This window comes from Apodemus sylvaticus, chromosome 2 (genome assembly GCF_947179515.1).
Source record: "Apodemus sylvaticus chromosome 2, mApoSyl1.1, whole genome shotgun sequence".
NCBI classification, from domain to species: domain Eukaryota; kingdom Metazoa; phylum Chordata; class Mammalia; order Rodentia; family Muridae; genus Apodemus; species Apodemus sylvaticus.
Window position 1 is genome coordinate 116,043,454 of NC_067473.1, and position 15,492 is coordinate 116,058,945.

General features: G+C 36.5%; 1 protein-coding gene across 6 annotated transcripts in view; it reads left to right on the plus strand.

Annotated features, from left to right (window-relative positions):
- Alms1 (ALMS1 centrosome and basal body associated protein) overlaps nucleotides 1-15,492 on the plus strand; it is a 99,499-nt gene that overhangs the window by 50,879 nt on the left and 33,128 nt on the right. For all 6 annotated transcript variants that reach the window (XM_052174170.1, XM_052174171.1, XM_052174173.1 and 3 more), the window contains 4 exons: nucleotides 3,685-3,917; nucleotides 5,410-5,535; nucleotides 6,964-7,119; nucleotides 12,136-12,270. In XM_052174170.1, coding sequence (XP_052030130.1) covers nucleotides 3,685-3,917; nucleotides 5,410-5,535; nucleotides 6,964-7,119; nucleotides 12,136-12,270 — 650 coding nt within the window. The remainder of the gene's footprint in view (nucleotides 1-3,684; nucleotides 3,918-5,409; nucleotides 5,536-6,963; nucleotides 7,120-12,135; nucleotides 12,271-15,492) is intronic.

Genomic DNA, 15,492 nt, shown 5'->3' on the forward strand with positions numbered 1-15,492 from the left:
AAAATGAAGAAATCAGCACTTGTATGTTGCTAAGTATTCCTGGTTTTTATCTGTATTTTATCAATGGCCATTTTCTCTTATATGGAGCCTTCCAATATTTCATATTTTGTTTAGTTGCTTCTGTGGTCTGAATGCTTCTGTGATTCAAAAAAAAGCTTGTGGAACCTTATTTCCTAACATAATAATTGGAGGTGGGAACATTGGGAAGTGTTATCAGGTCGTAAATTGATTGCTCATGAATGAAATTAGTGTCTTGTACAGGGGACCTGGGTAGGTGTCTCCATCCTTATGTGGTAAAATGGTATGGCAAGCAGAGAGCAGGCCTCTTACTCTACACAAAAATCAGTTTAAAAATTAAGGCCTGGACATAAGGCTTAAAACGTTTAAAACTCCTGTAGGAAAGTGTAGAGGAAGTACTTCAAGATATTGGCGTGCACAGGCTTTGGCTTCCTGTTGCTGAGGAGGTTAGAAAGGGTTGACAGATTACATTTCAAGTTAAAAAGCTTCTGCAGAGAAAGGAAATATTAATCATAATGAAAAGACAGCATATAGAATGGGGAGAAAATCTTTCCATCTATTTGTCCTACTGGGACTACTATCTGGGAAATAGTAGGAACTCAAAAAAATATGTATCAAAACTTTACTCACCTAATCAATAAATGGAAAAAATGAGCAATTCGCTAGAGTAAATACAAATGCTCTATAAATACATGGAAAAATACTTGATATCTTTATCCATCAGGAAATGCAAATCAGAACTAGGCTGAGATTCCATTTCACTCTAGTCAGAGTAGCTGATATGAAGAAATCATGCAACTGCTGGCGAGGATGCAGCGGGAAAGGAACAGTGTGGTGGGAATATAAATCTTAGGACAGCTGGTGTGGAAGGTACTGCGAAGTTCCTCACAAACCCAAACTGTAATACCATATGATCTAACTCTAACAGTTCTGGCAATATACCTGAGTAATCTGCTGAAGAAAACTGCAAATTTGTGCTGACTATTGCACTGTCTACAATAGTCAGGTCACAGGATCAGATTAGATATTCATCAGGAGATAAATGAATAAAGAAAACATGTTATCTATAAACAATGGAGTTCTATTCAGCCAGGAAGAAAAATGAAATTAAGTCCTTTGCAGGAAAATGAGTAGAGGTAGAGATCATTAGCTAAGCTTGAAACATGCCAGATGCAGAGTCACAAATATTATACATAATTTTCTCTCATGCATAGACTCTAGATTTTTTAAAACAATATGTAAATTAGGAAAATTAGATGACATAATGGTTGTGTCATTGGATGGGAGAACTTGTAAGTGATGAACTTGGCTGAAATCTCTTAAGAAAAGTGTTGGAGGTACAGCTTGGCTTTTCTTAGATGTTGGTTATAAAATAGAATAAGAAAAATAAGTTTTTAAAAATGTTAATTTATTTTGCTTTATTACTATTTTGCCTGTGTACAGAGTTACTAATTAGTGATTAATGACCTACATTAGCAACTTAACTAGCAGTGGTTATACCCTGAATAAAATTAACTCTTCCACATTCAGCAGCCATTAATTGCCAATAGCTTCTCATCAAGGAGCGGGCCCTTCTCTGTTTGTGCTGGAATATTGACACATGAGAACCTGTATGTGTCTTGGGTAGGTACCACAGCTGCTGTGAGTTTTTCAGTGCAATGGCCCCTTTATGTCCAAAAGGCAGTCTTTCAGAGCACTGCTCCCATTTCCAACTCTTATATTTTGGCCACCACTTCTTCTGCAATGAAGGAAATAATTTTTAATATGAAAATAAGTAGAGATTATTGATTGGAAAATATTTAGTACTATAAAAATGAGAAAGTGTGTTTGGTAGAGAAGACAAGTAGTATGGCCAAATAAGTATGGATCAGCCCGATCTGTCCTCAGATACTATTGGTGTCCTTCCCACTGATAACCCAGAGTGCAGGGACGTGGGCTTATCATTTCAAAGGAGACATTTCAGGTTTTTGTGCGTCTTCTGTGCTTACTGCTCAGTGCTGTCCCACAGATCTTCTGTCCCATACTCTTGTCACTGCACTCCTTCACCATCTCAGGTGTGGCTCTAGGGCCCCGTGTATGTGCTAGACACAGGAACATTGTGGTCACGTGGTTTAGAGAGCCACTGAGAGGAGGGCCATTGGGAGAAGCCTCACAGGCATTGGCTAACCGTCACAAAGACTAGAGGTCAGAGCTTCTTCTGTTCAAGACTATTGAGATTTAAGATCTGAGATTTCCTTTTCTCTCTTTCCCTTTTGGAATGAGACTGCCCTATGCTGGTTGTCATGTTGTATTTTGGAAGGACATATTTTATGTCATTGGTTCACAGTTGGAGAACAGTTTGTCTGCATATAAGTTATACATTGAATCTGCTTCTAATGAAGATGGTACTTAGATGACACTCCGGAGTTGTTATTGTAATGACTTAAGACTATTGGGATGGAATGAGTATATTTGCATGCAAGGACATGAATTTTGGGAACCAGGAACAGAATGTGGTGGTTTAAATACTTAGTTACTTCAAAGTCGCATATTAAAATGTAATCCCTAGTATGATGGATTATGGCCTCAAAGAAGTATTTAGGTTGTGAGAGTGAGTGCCTCATGAATAGGATTAGTGCCTTTATCCAGAGGCTTCCCTCCCATCATGTAAGCATGGCAACATTTATGAACCAGTAAATAGGTCCTCACCAGACAAAGAATCTGTCACTGCTTCATTGGCCTTCTGTGCCTGCAGACTGGTAATCAGTGAGTTTTGTTTAAAGACCACACAGCCTGTGGATTTTGCTATAACAATGCAAGTAGCTCTTTAGCCTTCTGTAGTATATGACAATCATTTTTCCTTCCTTGTTTTTAAATGGACTTGGCAATTTTGAAGAATACTAGGCATTTGTTAATAGATCCTCCATTCCAGTTTGATTGCTGTTTTTTGTGATTAGACTGAAGCTTTAAATTTGAGGAAAGAATACCACAAGTGAAATTTACCCTCACATCAGGTAGGGGAAATTATACCCACAAATATACTGTGATGTCATCTTCGATCACTAGGTAGGTGGGTTTCTCCCTTTTTAAGTTGTATTCCTTGAGATTTAGCCTCTAGTCCAGCCTATACTTGGGGGTTAGGAGTTGAAGTTAAGCTTTACCTTTGGTGAGAGGGGTGCTTACATGTTTTATGGAACTCTTTATAAGCAAAATTAGCCTTTCTCCCTAGATATTTGTTTATTCAGTCATTCATTTACTTTGTTTAAGCATGAATTCTTAATAATCTTGATTAAATACACACACAGACCCACCCTTTAGAACTTCAAATGGTTCCACCATTATGATTCCCTTTTGGGAATACTTTGTTTCATGTTTATCTTTGTGTCATCTGGGCATTTAATATGGTTTTATAGTAATTGTCTAATTAAACATAAATAAATGAGAATGTATTCGTTTCAACTAAGAAGTACTGTTTCTGCAGTTACATAAAGGTATTATAAGTTTAAATGATTTTGGAATAAATAATAAACATATGCTTGATCACTTTTTACTGCATATCTTACAAAATGAAGGCTACTATGGAAATAGGTTGTTAGCATGCGAGATCACTATATTTACAATTGCCTAATTACTTAAATATTCCTTGCCAAAGATATGAGCTGTTTTGTCTTTTGTTGTTGTTGTTAGTTCACAAGAACAGAGTAAGGTTCCCTTTACTACATCCTCTGGAAAGTTATCATCATCTGATGCCATCACTCAGATAACTACAGAAAGTCCAGAAAAGACTACATTTTCATCTGAAATTTTTATTAATGCTGATGATCATGGACAGGATATTCTAGACCCCATGGCCCAAAAGCCATCCAAGTTTGCCTCATCATCTTCAGCGCAGCAAATCACAGCTTCTCATGGCAAAGACGGTAAGAGGATATAACTGAGTTTTATCAGTTTAAACCAGCATTAAATCAGTTTATGTGTAATTATATTTAAAATGTTATTGTCTTTCTCATCATTAAACCTAAGTTTATTATCAGCCTTATGCTACAATATTACCATATCCAGTTTTGTTTGCATACCTGTGATAAGAATAGGATTTTCATCTTTATTTTAAATAGCTGATAAGAGTATATGGAATTCATGCTGCTATGACTGATTGATTTTTTTGTCCAGTAATTTTATGTCCAGTTAGTATGTAAGAACTGTTTTTAAGGCAGGCAGATGAATTTATTGGCATTTGGTTCATAGTAATATGGCTTTAATTGTTCATAGTATTTCTTGCTTATGAAACAACCACTTGTTACTTAGGTGGACCACTAATCCTGCTGTATGGAAATGTGAACACATGTAGACCCTGACAGATGTTAGCAAGAACATACACATGTACACATAACCATATACACACATACATTAAAAAATCTCCAGTGGATGGTGATGATGTGGCTCAGCCAAAGTGTATGTACATACATAACATGCCCCAGTCCTACCTAGACCACTCTGTATCATTACCAAATACATATACATACATTCACACATACAGGCGTGTATGTATTTTCAGCAATTTAAAATAACAAATATCTGTCTTCACATCTCAGACTTTTGAGCCCGTTGGAGTTTGGCCCCGGGTGGCAAAAAGTATTTTAGGTGTGCCACCAAGTGCCTGTTTCTGAGATTCAGGCTATGGGACAATTTGTGTCTTGCCTAGACTATGTAGCTGTCATGATGGTGGCAAAAACACAAGAAGGGAGACCTAACTGAAAAAAAATGTAAACAACATTTATATCAGAGTTCTCTGTGTATGAATAGGATAAAATTAATATTATTATAAAACAACTGAATTGAAACTTTTATTTACTTTTTGATAATAAGTATGTAAACAGAAGAAAAATATCGATAGAGTATATCAAACTGATGATGTTTTAAAAGAATTATTATATATATATATATATATATATATATGAGTACACAGTTGCTGTCTTCAGACACACCAGAAGAAGGCATTGGATCCCATTACAAATGGCTGTGAGCCATCATGTAGTTGCTGGGAATTGAACTTGGCCTCTGGAAGAGCAGTCAGTGCCCTTAACCACTGAACCATCTCTTCAGCCCCCAAACTGATGATCTTTGAATAGTTCTTATCTTTTTTGCTTTGTGTTTACTTTGGTGTCTTTTTAACTTTGATATATACCTTGTAACTTTTAAAAATACCAGATAACTTGCTTGTATATTTGAATTAACTATGTCATGTATTTCCCATCTCTAGAATTCTGTCTTCTGTTGAAAGTAAAGGTGAATTTACGTTTGGTTCATTCATGTATTTCATGAAATGTGAGCACTGCCTGGCAGGTGAAGGTACTTGGTGTGTATTTGGAGTCAGTGCTTTCTTACTAACAGTTCTGATACTTACCTTCTCAGCCCAGCCTGTGCTGTTGCCATATAAGCCATCTGGTAGTTCGAAGATGTACTATGTTCCACTGTTAAAAACAGTTCCTTCGTATCTGGATTCCAGATCTGACACCACTGTTGAGAGCTCACATTCAGGTATTATGCAAAAATTATTCAAGTTTTATTTTTAGAAACACCGTGTGCTGACTGGTTGATTATGAAATCTTTTAGTCAAATATGGAGGTTTTCATGCCTTAACCAACCTCTGATTCATTATAAATGAGTTATTTGAGACTTTGTGTAAGAAAAGAAAAGGCTAAAATTGAATTGACAGCTGCCTGTGTAGGTGTTAAAGCCCCTTTAGAATAAGCATAGAGCCAAAGACTTGAAGACTTACTGGTTTCAGTTGTTTAAAGCAGTCTTCATATAGGTATTAGCTCACTACCACACCAATCCAGTAGCAACTTAAATGGCCATATACAATCAAGTGTAGTCTTTGCACCTGGTTCAGAAGTTACTAAACAACACAAAACAGTAACAAATCCTGAGGTGGTAGTAGAACTTGTTCTGTAGCCAAACAGTCTGAACTTTTGACCCTCTTGCCTCAGCGTTCCAGGTAGCTTTGATGAGAAGTCTGAGCCACAGATTGACTTCTGGGTTACTTTAAAGTGTTCATAGTTTACACAAATATAGTTAGAAGGCTGAATAGAATCTTATTAAATATTCACAATTAGACAATCTACAACATTGCTTAGAAAAATTGTTCTGCTGAATATGGCAGAATAGTTGGTTTTTATAAATTGGAACAGAGCTAGGAGTCAGAACCTGGAAAGCAGATTGGTTGGCATGTTACTTTCCTGTAAGGATGAAAGAGGTGACTTATTCTGTTCTCCAGTCAGGCCGATTGACACTTCATCTGGTTGGGGAAAATCACCATGGCTCTGGGGATTGAACTCAGGGCTTCATACAGCATTTATGTGCATATATGCATATACGCTTATCTCTGAGTCACATGACTAGTTCTTGTTCAGTGTTTTGTATTATTGGACAGATCTTCCTAAGTCAAAGCTTACTAATTACTCCATGACTAAAAAATAATCTTCATCTTTGTTACATTCCATGTACAGTAAAATTTATGATATTGGATTAGGGTTCCTTATGTTGCTGTTATGCTTAAATATTCTTAATGTATCGGATTATCTAGTCTGACTACAGTGTGTGCTATTCCTATACATGCCTTGTGTGTGTTTGTATAGTACCATCTGACATGTCTTTTTGCCTTTATAGTTTACCAGAAGACATCCCCTAATCATTTTTTTTTTAGTAGCTTTCCTCAGTGGCAGTTGTCCCCTGAACTATCACTGTTCCACTCTTTGTGTCATGTCTTATGTCATTTGTTTCCTTGTCTGGTAATTTTACCATTTATTCTACTGCCTCTGATTTTCAGTTTGATTTACACCTTCTAATTAACCTGTAACATTTCTTGTCATGGTGCTCTTTTCATGGAAGTGCTCTAAGGGAAGAAAGAGTCTTGACTTTAGCCTAATTTAGTGTTAATTTTAATACTTTCTCATTTTTATGTAGGCTCCAATGATGCTATTGCCCCAGACTTTCCTCCTCAAGTGCTAGGCACAAGAGACGACGACCTCTCCACCACTGTAAACATTAAGCATAAAGAAGGGATCTATAGCAGGAGGGCTGCGACCAAGGGGGAAAAGCCCTTTCTGAAGGGGAGTGCAGGTGAGTGACCTGGCGTGCTTTCAAACTTGTTTCTTGAACCTTTGTATTTGAAGTGAGAATATTGTTGTATTTATCCGTTTTCTGGTTTGTCAGAAAATGAGGCCCTGAGTTCGATCCCCAGAACCATAAATAAAAAGAGAAAAAAAAAAACTGAAAGGAATAATTTACCTGACAAAGATAGGAAAGAATTAAACTTTGAAAGTGTATTTCAACACACACACACACACACACACACACACACACACTGACAGGAGAAACTGTGATTCATGTCACATCTGATAAGCAAACCTTACCACTACATTAAGTAACACAGGACAGTAAAATGTTAGAATACTAAATTGCTTCAAAGAGTTTGGAAAACTGTAAACTTCATTTTCAACATAAATAAAATGTATTTTAGCTGTTGAAATGAAATACTAAGTCAAGCTTATTTTGAACACAAACTAGCAGATAATCTTGATTAAAATTCTTATGGATTAGCCAGGCACACCTTTAATCCCAGCACTTGGGAGGCAGAGGCTGGAGGATTTCTGAGTTCCAGGCCAGTCTGGTCTACAGAGTGAGTTCCAGGACAGCCCAGGCTATACAGAGAAACCCTGTCTTGAAAAACCAGAAACAAACAAACAAAAATTTTATGGATTTATCTCTTCTCTGTCAGATATTGCAAAGTGCAATTTTAGGCAGAATTTGACAAGGAGTTAAGAGTTCATATGATGTTTGAAATTTTATTATATTTTTTGGTACCAACTTGTGAAAATTCAGTTTTGGGCTTGTTAAAATCTGCATGTCTGGTTATTTTTAGCGCACATTCCTCTATGATAACAGTCACCTTGGGCAGAGCCCTGGCTGTTTCCTACATCAGGACATCCATGCTCCTATGTGCTTCAGTCCCCGTCCATCTCAGATCCCACCTGCTTCCTTCAGACACCTACCCTGTCTGCTCAAAGTGCTGAGCTGTAAGGTTTTCTCTAGATTGAGGACAGTCATTTTTTAAAAGTGCAATATAGTTAAAATTGCAGGAAAACCAGTAGTTCTAGCAGTATACTCTTCATAAAAAAACACCAGACCAAAACATAGAAGCATAGGTTAATAGTTAAATAGGTGAACAGACAGCTAAATCTTTTATAAAAAAAAAAAAATGGAGGAGTGTGCCTTCTTAATCTTAGAAAAGGAAAAGTTTCATTAAACTAGATTTTTCTTCCTAAAACAAAACAAAAAGTAAAACCAGCAACCATATAGAGCTCTATTGTTAAATAAGGTATGTCAGAGTAAAAAATTCCATAAAAATAAAATAAAAGCAAATCACAGAGTGGAAGTGGAAATTATGCATTCTATATAAGATTGAATGTACAAAAGAAATGGTGTGACAAACACATCCAACTCAATAGAAACTGGGCAAAAAAACTGGATAATTAATCTATCAAAAAGATTATGGTAATACCAAATAATTATATATAAATTTTCACTTTGTTGACAATCTGGGAATACATATTGAGATAGCAGTAGCTTTCTATACTCATTAGAATGTCTGAAAACTGCTGTGCTGTTACAAGTGTAAACAAAGAACTCATTTACTGCTAGTAATTAGTACTTTGACTCTGTATTGCTGAGTTCTGAATCTAGGGCCTAAATTAGGCTTAAACATGCACTCTACCTCTGAACTATACCTTTATCCCACTCATATTCTTCAAGTCCTATTTGTTTCAATCTAGAAACCACTCAAGTGGCCAATATTTATTTAGTAAAATAAATAATTTGTAGTTTTATTGAAATCTTACTGGCACTGAGAAAATATAGGTAACAGCATTAATAAACCTTACAAACATAGTGTGAGTGAAGAAAGGAAATCTCATATGTTGTATTATCCATTTATACAAAGTCCAGCCATCTCTGATGGATTTGTTGTATTTAAAATTGGCTATTATATACCCTGGCTTCCTCTTCAGGTTGTATAAATCTGTTTTTGTTAAGATTTATTTATTTATTATGTTCTCCCTGTATGTATGCCTGCATGTCGAAAGAAGGCACCAAATCTCATCATAGATGGTTATGAGTCACCATATGGTTGCTGGGAATTGAACTCAGGAACTCTAGAAGAGCAGCCAGTACTCTTAACCTCAGAGTTACCTCTATAGCCCCCAGATTGTATAAGTGTGCAAGAAATTAGGAAGGAAGAATGGGGACTGTGTAGGCTTCTATTCATATTTTGTATTTTGACCTGGGGAAGTCTATGCACATATTGTCTGATAATTAGTGATAATTCCTACATAATTCCTATATTTCTATGTAAATATTTTGTAAGACAGTAAAATCTTTTAAAAAAGATATGCATATAACAAGGTTATTAGAAATGAGCCTAAAGTACATAGAAGACTATCATAGTGAAAATTCTTTTCTTTTTTTTTCTTTGTTTGTTTGTTTGTTTGTTTCTGAGACAGGGTTTCTCTGTGTAGCCCTGGCTGTCCTGGAACTCACTCTGTAGACCAGGCTGGCCTCAAACTCTGAAATCCACCTGCCTCTGCCTCCCGAGGCCTGGAATTAAAGGCGTGCACCACCACTGCCCGGCCATAGTGAAAATTCTTAAATTACATTGACATTTATTAAGGAAGCCCTACATAATTAGAGAATTATAATGATAGTAGTAATTAACTTGTCATTTGTCATTAATCTCTGGATTCATAAGAGAACCTGCTGTACGAATCATCAGAATTCTATATGTTAAATATTATTTGTAAAGAATTAAACAGATGTGTAGGAGGCAGCCATGTTGCTAAGACTTCAGGGCTGCAGTGTCTGCCATTTCTAGGAGATAGAATCTTACAGCAAGCATCCTGATCCTCTGACTCTTACAAACCTTCCACCTTCTCCTCTGCAATGATCCCTGAGCCTCAGGTGCAGGAGTTGAGTTGTAGATGGATCAGTTGGGACTGAGCTACAGAAGCCTGCATTTTGGTCAGTTGTGGTTTTCTGTAATGGTCTCTGTTGTAAAGAGAAGTTTTCTTTATGTGAAGTGAAGTCTATACTTACCTATGGGTATAATAAAGACAATAAAAATAGACCTATGAGCTTAGAAGGAAAGCTTATAAGGCCTCAACTTTAGACAAAGTACTACAGCCAACCAGAGTGTTAAGAGCGAGAGAAATAGTCTTCTCCAGGGAAGATTATACCAACTGGTCATCCAATACCAACTGGTAAGCCCTGAAAACATATACATACAAGTAACGTAAGAATAAGCAGGTTGTATTTATATATTTAGGAATAGACATACATACCCACCCACCTAACCACCAAGGAGGGTTTGGTGAGAGGGAAAGGAAAGGGAAAAATGTTATTATCTCTAAAAATAATTTTTTTTCTAAAACTGAAAAAGTATAGCAGAATATGGCCCAGAAACAAGTTTATGAATATGGAAATTTAAGAGAGATGGTGTGCCAATCCTTGAAGCTTGAAGATGAGCATCAGTAGTGCTTAGAAAATTTATAACATATGTAAGAAAAATCAGGTAAATCCTGACTGCACACTGAACAAAAATGTATGATAGCATATGCAATAAAAAGAGAAAAATTTCAAAGTTTACATATCCTTATGACTATGGGATAATTCTGAACTTCATCCTTTCATTGGTACAAGGTTTCATATATCCTCAGCTGATTTTGAACTTGCGATGCAGCTAAAGCATAACTGCCCACCTTCTGATATGCTTGCTTCCAACTCTGCCCCTTCAGCAGGCATCACAGGCATGTGCCACCATTCCCAACTTACGTGGTACTGGAGATCAAGCCAAAGAATTTATTCATACATGTCACTAGGCAAGCACTCCAGCAACTGAGCTACAGCTCCAGTCTCAGTTCAGAATTTAAGCAAGTCATATGAAATTTAGATCCAAGGGGATAAAGTTGAAGTTATTAACATGAAAAACTTGGCACATAAAAAATATAAACTATTAAAAAACAAGACATAGATTTAGAAAAAGGTGCTTTCAGCTTGTAATATCAATGGGAAATATTACAGAAATTCTCACACTACTGCTTTTCAGTATAAAAAAATACAAAGAAATAGCCATATGTTGTTCAGTTGATGAATCGGTGGATTAATACAAAAGAATATTGCATATATTAAACTCACATATTAATATGGCTAAGTCTCAATCAAATATGAGAAAGCATACTCTTAAAGGCATATACAGTGTTGCATATTTTATATACTAGATATTTAAGATAAGATTATAAATTATTAGTATAAATTATTATTAGTAATATTTTTAATATTAATGTAATGTGCTAAGGAGATTAAGACAAACTAAAGTACAATACAGAGGCTGCTACTAAGGGAGCCATGTCTATATTGTTTTATTTTTAAGCCAAGTTGTCAATACTTTGTTAGCATCCTAGTATGTTTAAAATATGGAAAATGTTATGAAGTTAGAAAAAAATTGAGATTGAAGTAATAGCAATAAGGACAAAATAAAAAAGAAATTGATGAGTAAATAAAGCCAAGGTTGATTGATTGTTGTGTGTTTCATTCTCTATTAACTATCTGATTTCTTTAAGAAACACAGTAACCAGGTAGGGAAAAGACAACAAAGTATTGTGTTTAAAAGTTATAACTACATAAGATTAAGAGAATGCTGTATATAAAATCTAGGTGGTATAAGTATTTTTGTTGACTATATTATATATTAATTAGCCCTGCAGTTAATTAAAGCTTTGCAAAGGCCAAATAGGTTCCAAGTAGTTTAAATTCTGTATTTTTATTTTGAAAAACATAATTTGATTCATGTTTTTGTAGTTGCATCAGACTGTTTGGTATATTTTAAAGTGTTTATTTGTCCAGAAAGATGTGGCAAGCTTTCTGGTTCATATTAGAGTTTTCCAAAACAGAACCTAAGAGGTTTTCTTTCTCTCATTTATAAAGGGCTTGGGGGTGGCTGCGTGTTTGGGAGGGGTGGGTGGATAGGAGGGCTGCTTGTCTTTTGTTTATTATCATCTTTCTGGGATCAATGGTTCTCTTATTCAGAGGCCCCAGTTCAAATGCCTGTAACTTGGGGTGAGAATGTCTCAGACGAAAACCAAGAAGAGATCATCAGTAGAAGAGTTGTGATCAAGATGGCAGGACCTGAAGAAATGTCATCCCTGGAGAAGGACCTTGCAGGTAGCTGAAGCAGATAGTTTAGGCTCAGATATCTTCTGTTCTCCTAGAATGCTTGGCGGTCATAAGCAGCAGTGCGCACTCCAGTCTCTGTCCCCATTGCCCCCTGCTCTGAGGGTTGCTAGTGAATGTTTTTGTTGACTTTGGCATGGATAACGTTGACATTTTAAAAACCCTTCAAGATATTTCTGGAGAAATTTTGAATATAATCAAAGTAATTTTATTGTCAGGATTTGGCTTAGTGGGTCTTTTCCTTTTCCAATAATTTATTTCAATATCACAAGACACTCTCCAAATGAAATAAGTGCAAGTTTTGGGTTTATGGTTTTGCTTTTCATTTTTTGTTTTGGCTACCAAAATCCTGACAATTATATTTTTAGGATTGTCTACAACTATCTTTCTTGTAATTATTTTTGTTTTTTTCCTTATTTATAGAAATTAGTTGATCTGATACACTATTAAATTTCCCCCTAATTTTTGGTGTTTCAGCTTATGTAGTTTGTCAATTATTGCCATATGACTCATTTTGAATGCAGACAAACTTTTCCTCATTTTCTCCTTTTTTCTTACTTTGCATACAAATTACAAGTCATTGTTTTGATGCTCTTATCGTGTTTAGACTATGCCTGTAAGATCCTGTTTTATCAGAAGTTTTTTAACACTTAAATTTTAAAGAATATTTTAAAAATAAATAGAAGTGTATTAGACTGTGCTATACATTTTAACTAGTTAAAGTAGTCTCTGACATAGAGATATATAATTTTTTTCATTAATTTAATTTATTCACCTTATATCCCAATATCAGCTTCCCCGCTTGTCCTAGTACCCCCTCACACAGATCTTTTCCCCATCTCTTCTCTGATAAGAGGCCCTTCCCCAATGTTTCTCAAACACACATACACACACATACGCACACGCACACACGCACACATGCACACACACACCATGTCACTGCAGACCAGGACTAAGCATATCCTCTCCCATTGAGCCTAGTCAAGGGGTCCAGCTAGGGGAATGGGATCCACAGGCGGGAAATGGGATCCACAGGCGGGCAACAGATTGAGGGGCAGTTGCCACTTTAGTTGTTGGGGACCCACATGAAGACCCAGCCACACTTCTGCTGCATATTTGAAGTGGTCCTAGGTCCAGCCTGTGCTCACTCTGGTTGGTGATTCAGTCTCTAGGAGTCCCTAAGGGTCCAGGTTAGTTGACTCTGTTGGTCTTTCTGTAGAGTCCTTGTCCTCTTTGGGGCCCTCAATTCTTCTAACTCTGCCTCAAGACTCTATAAACTCCCATCTGATGTTTAGCTATGGGTCTCTGCATCTGTTTCCATTGGCCGCTGGGTAGAACCTTTCAGGGTACAGTTAGTAGAAGTAAGACTTTTGCCTGTAAACATAACAGAATATCATTACTAGTGTCAGGGATTGGTTCTTGCCCATGGGAAGGTTTCAATTTGTGCCAGTCATTGGTTGGCCATTCCTTTTATCTAGGTCTGACACATTTTGGGTCAAAGTTTTTGTGAGAGGGTTTCTGTTCTTATCTCTCCTCTGAGAGTACTGCCTAGCTACTGGAAGTGGCCACTTCAGGATCCATGTCCTCACTGTTAGGAGTCTTGGGTAGACTTACCCCATAGATATCCAGAGACTTCCCTATCCCAGATCTTTGGTACATCTTAGAGAAGCCTTCCTCCCCGCCCACTGCCGATTTCTGTTCTCCCCTGCTCTCTCTACACCTGATTCCTGTCCCTCCCCAACGCTTTTCCCACCCAGATCCTTCCCTCTACCTCTGATATCTATTTTATTTCCCCTTCTGAGAAAGATTCAAATACCCTCTCATGGACCTTCCTTGTTATTTGTGTTCTTTGGGTCTGTGGATTGTTGTGTGGTTATCCTTTACTTTATGGCTAATGTTCACTTATTAGTGAGTACATACCATGCATGTCCTTTTGGGTCTGTGTTACCTCAGTGAGGATGATATTTTCTAGTTCTGTCCTTTGTCTGTGGAATTCATGATGTCCTGTTTCTACTAGCTGAATAGTATTCTATTGTATAAATGAACCATTTTTATTTATTTATTTTTTTAATCTATTCTTGAGTTAAGGGACATCTAGGTTGTTTCCCGTTTCTATTACGAATAAGGCTGCTGTGAATGTAGTTGAGCAAGTATCCTTGTGGGATGGTAGAGCATCTTTTGGGGATATGCCCAGAAGTGATATAGTTGGGACTTGGAGTAGAAGTATTCCCACTTTTCTGAGAAACTGCCAAATTGATTTCAAGAGTGGTTGTACAAGTTTGCACTCCCTTCAGCAATGTAGGAGTGTCCCCTTGCTCCACATTGTTGCCAGCATGTGCTGTCATATGAGTTTTTTTATCTTAGCCATTCTGATAGATGTAAGGTGAAATTTCAGAGTTGTTTTGATTCGCATTTCCCTGATGAGTAAGGAAATTCATCCCTGCATCCCTAGGATGAAGCCTACTTGATCATAGTGGATGTTGTCTTTGTGTTTTTGGATTAGGATTGGGAGTATTTTATTATTTTTACATCAATGTTTATAAGGGGAATTGGTCTGAAATTCCCTTTCTTTGTTGAGTCTTTGTGTGGTTTATGTATCAAGGTGACTGTGGTCTCATAGAATGAGTTTGGCAATGTTTCTATTTTATAGAATTAGCTCTTTGAAAGTCTGGTAGAATTCTGTGCTAAAACCGTCTGGCTCTGGGCTTTTTTTGGGAGCAGGGGAACTGGGAAACTTAATGACTGCTTATATTTCCTTATTGGTTAATGGACTATTTAAATTGTTTATCTAATCTTGATTTAACTTTGGTAAGTGGTATCTATCTATATTTTCCAATTTTGTGGAGAATTGGCTATTGAAGTAAGAGCTAATGATTCTTTGGATTTTCTGCTGTTATGCACACCTCCCCCCTTTCATTTCTGGTTTTGTTGATTTGGATTATGTCTCTTTTAGTTAGTTTGGCTAAGAGTTTGTCTATCTTGTTGATTTTTTTTTTTTTTTTTCCAAAGAACCAGCTCCTGGTTTCATTGATTCTTTGTGTTGTTCCCTTTGTTTCTAATTTATTGATTTCAGCCCTGAGTTTTTTTATTTCCTGCGATCTATTTGGGTGTGTTTGCCTCTTTTTGTTGTTAGAGCTTTCAGGTGTGCTTTTAAGTTGCTCGGATGAGATATCTCCATTTTTTTTTTTTTAAAAAATTATTTATTTATTTAAT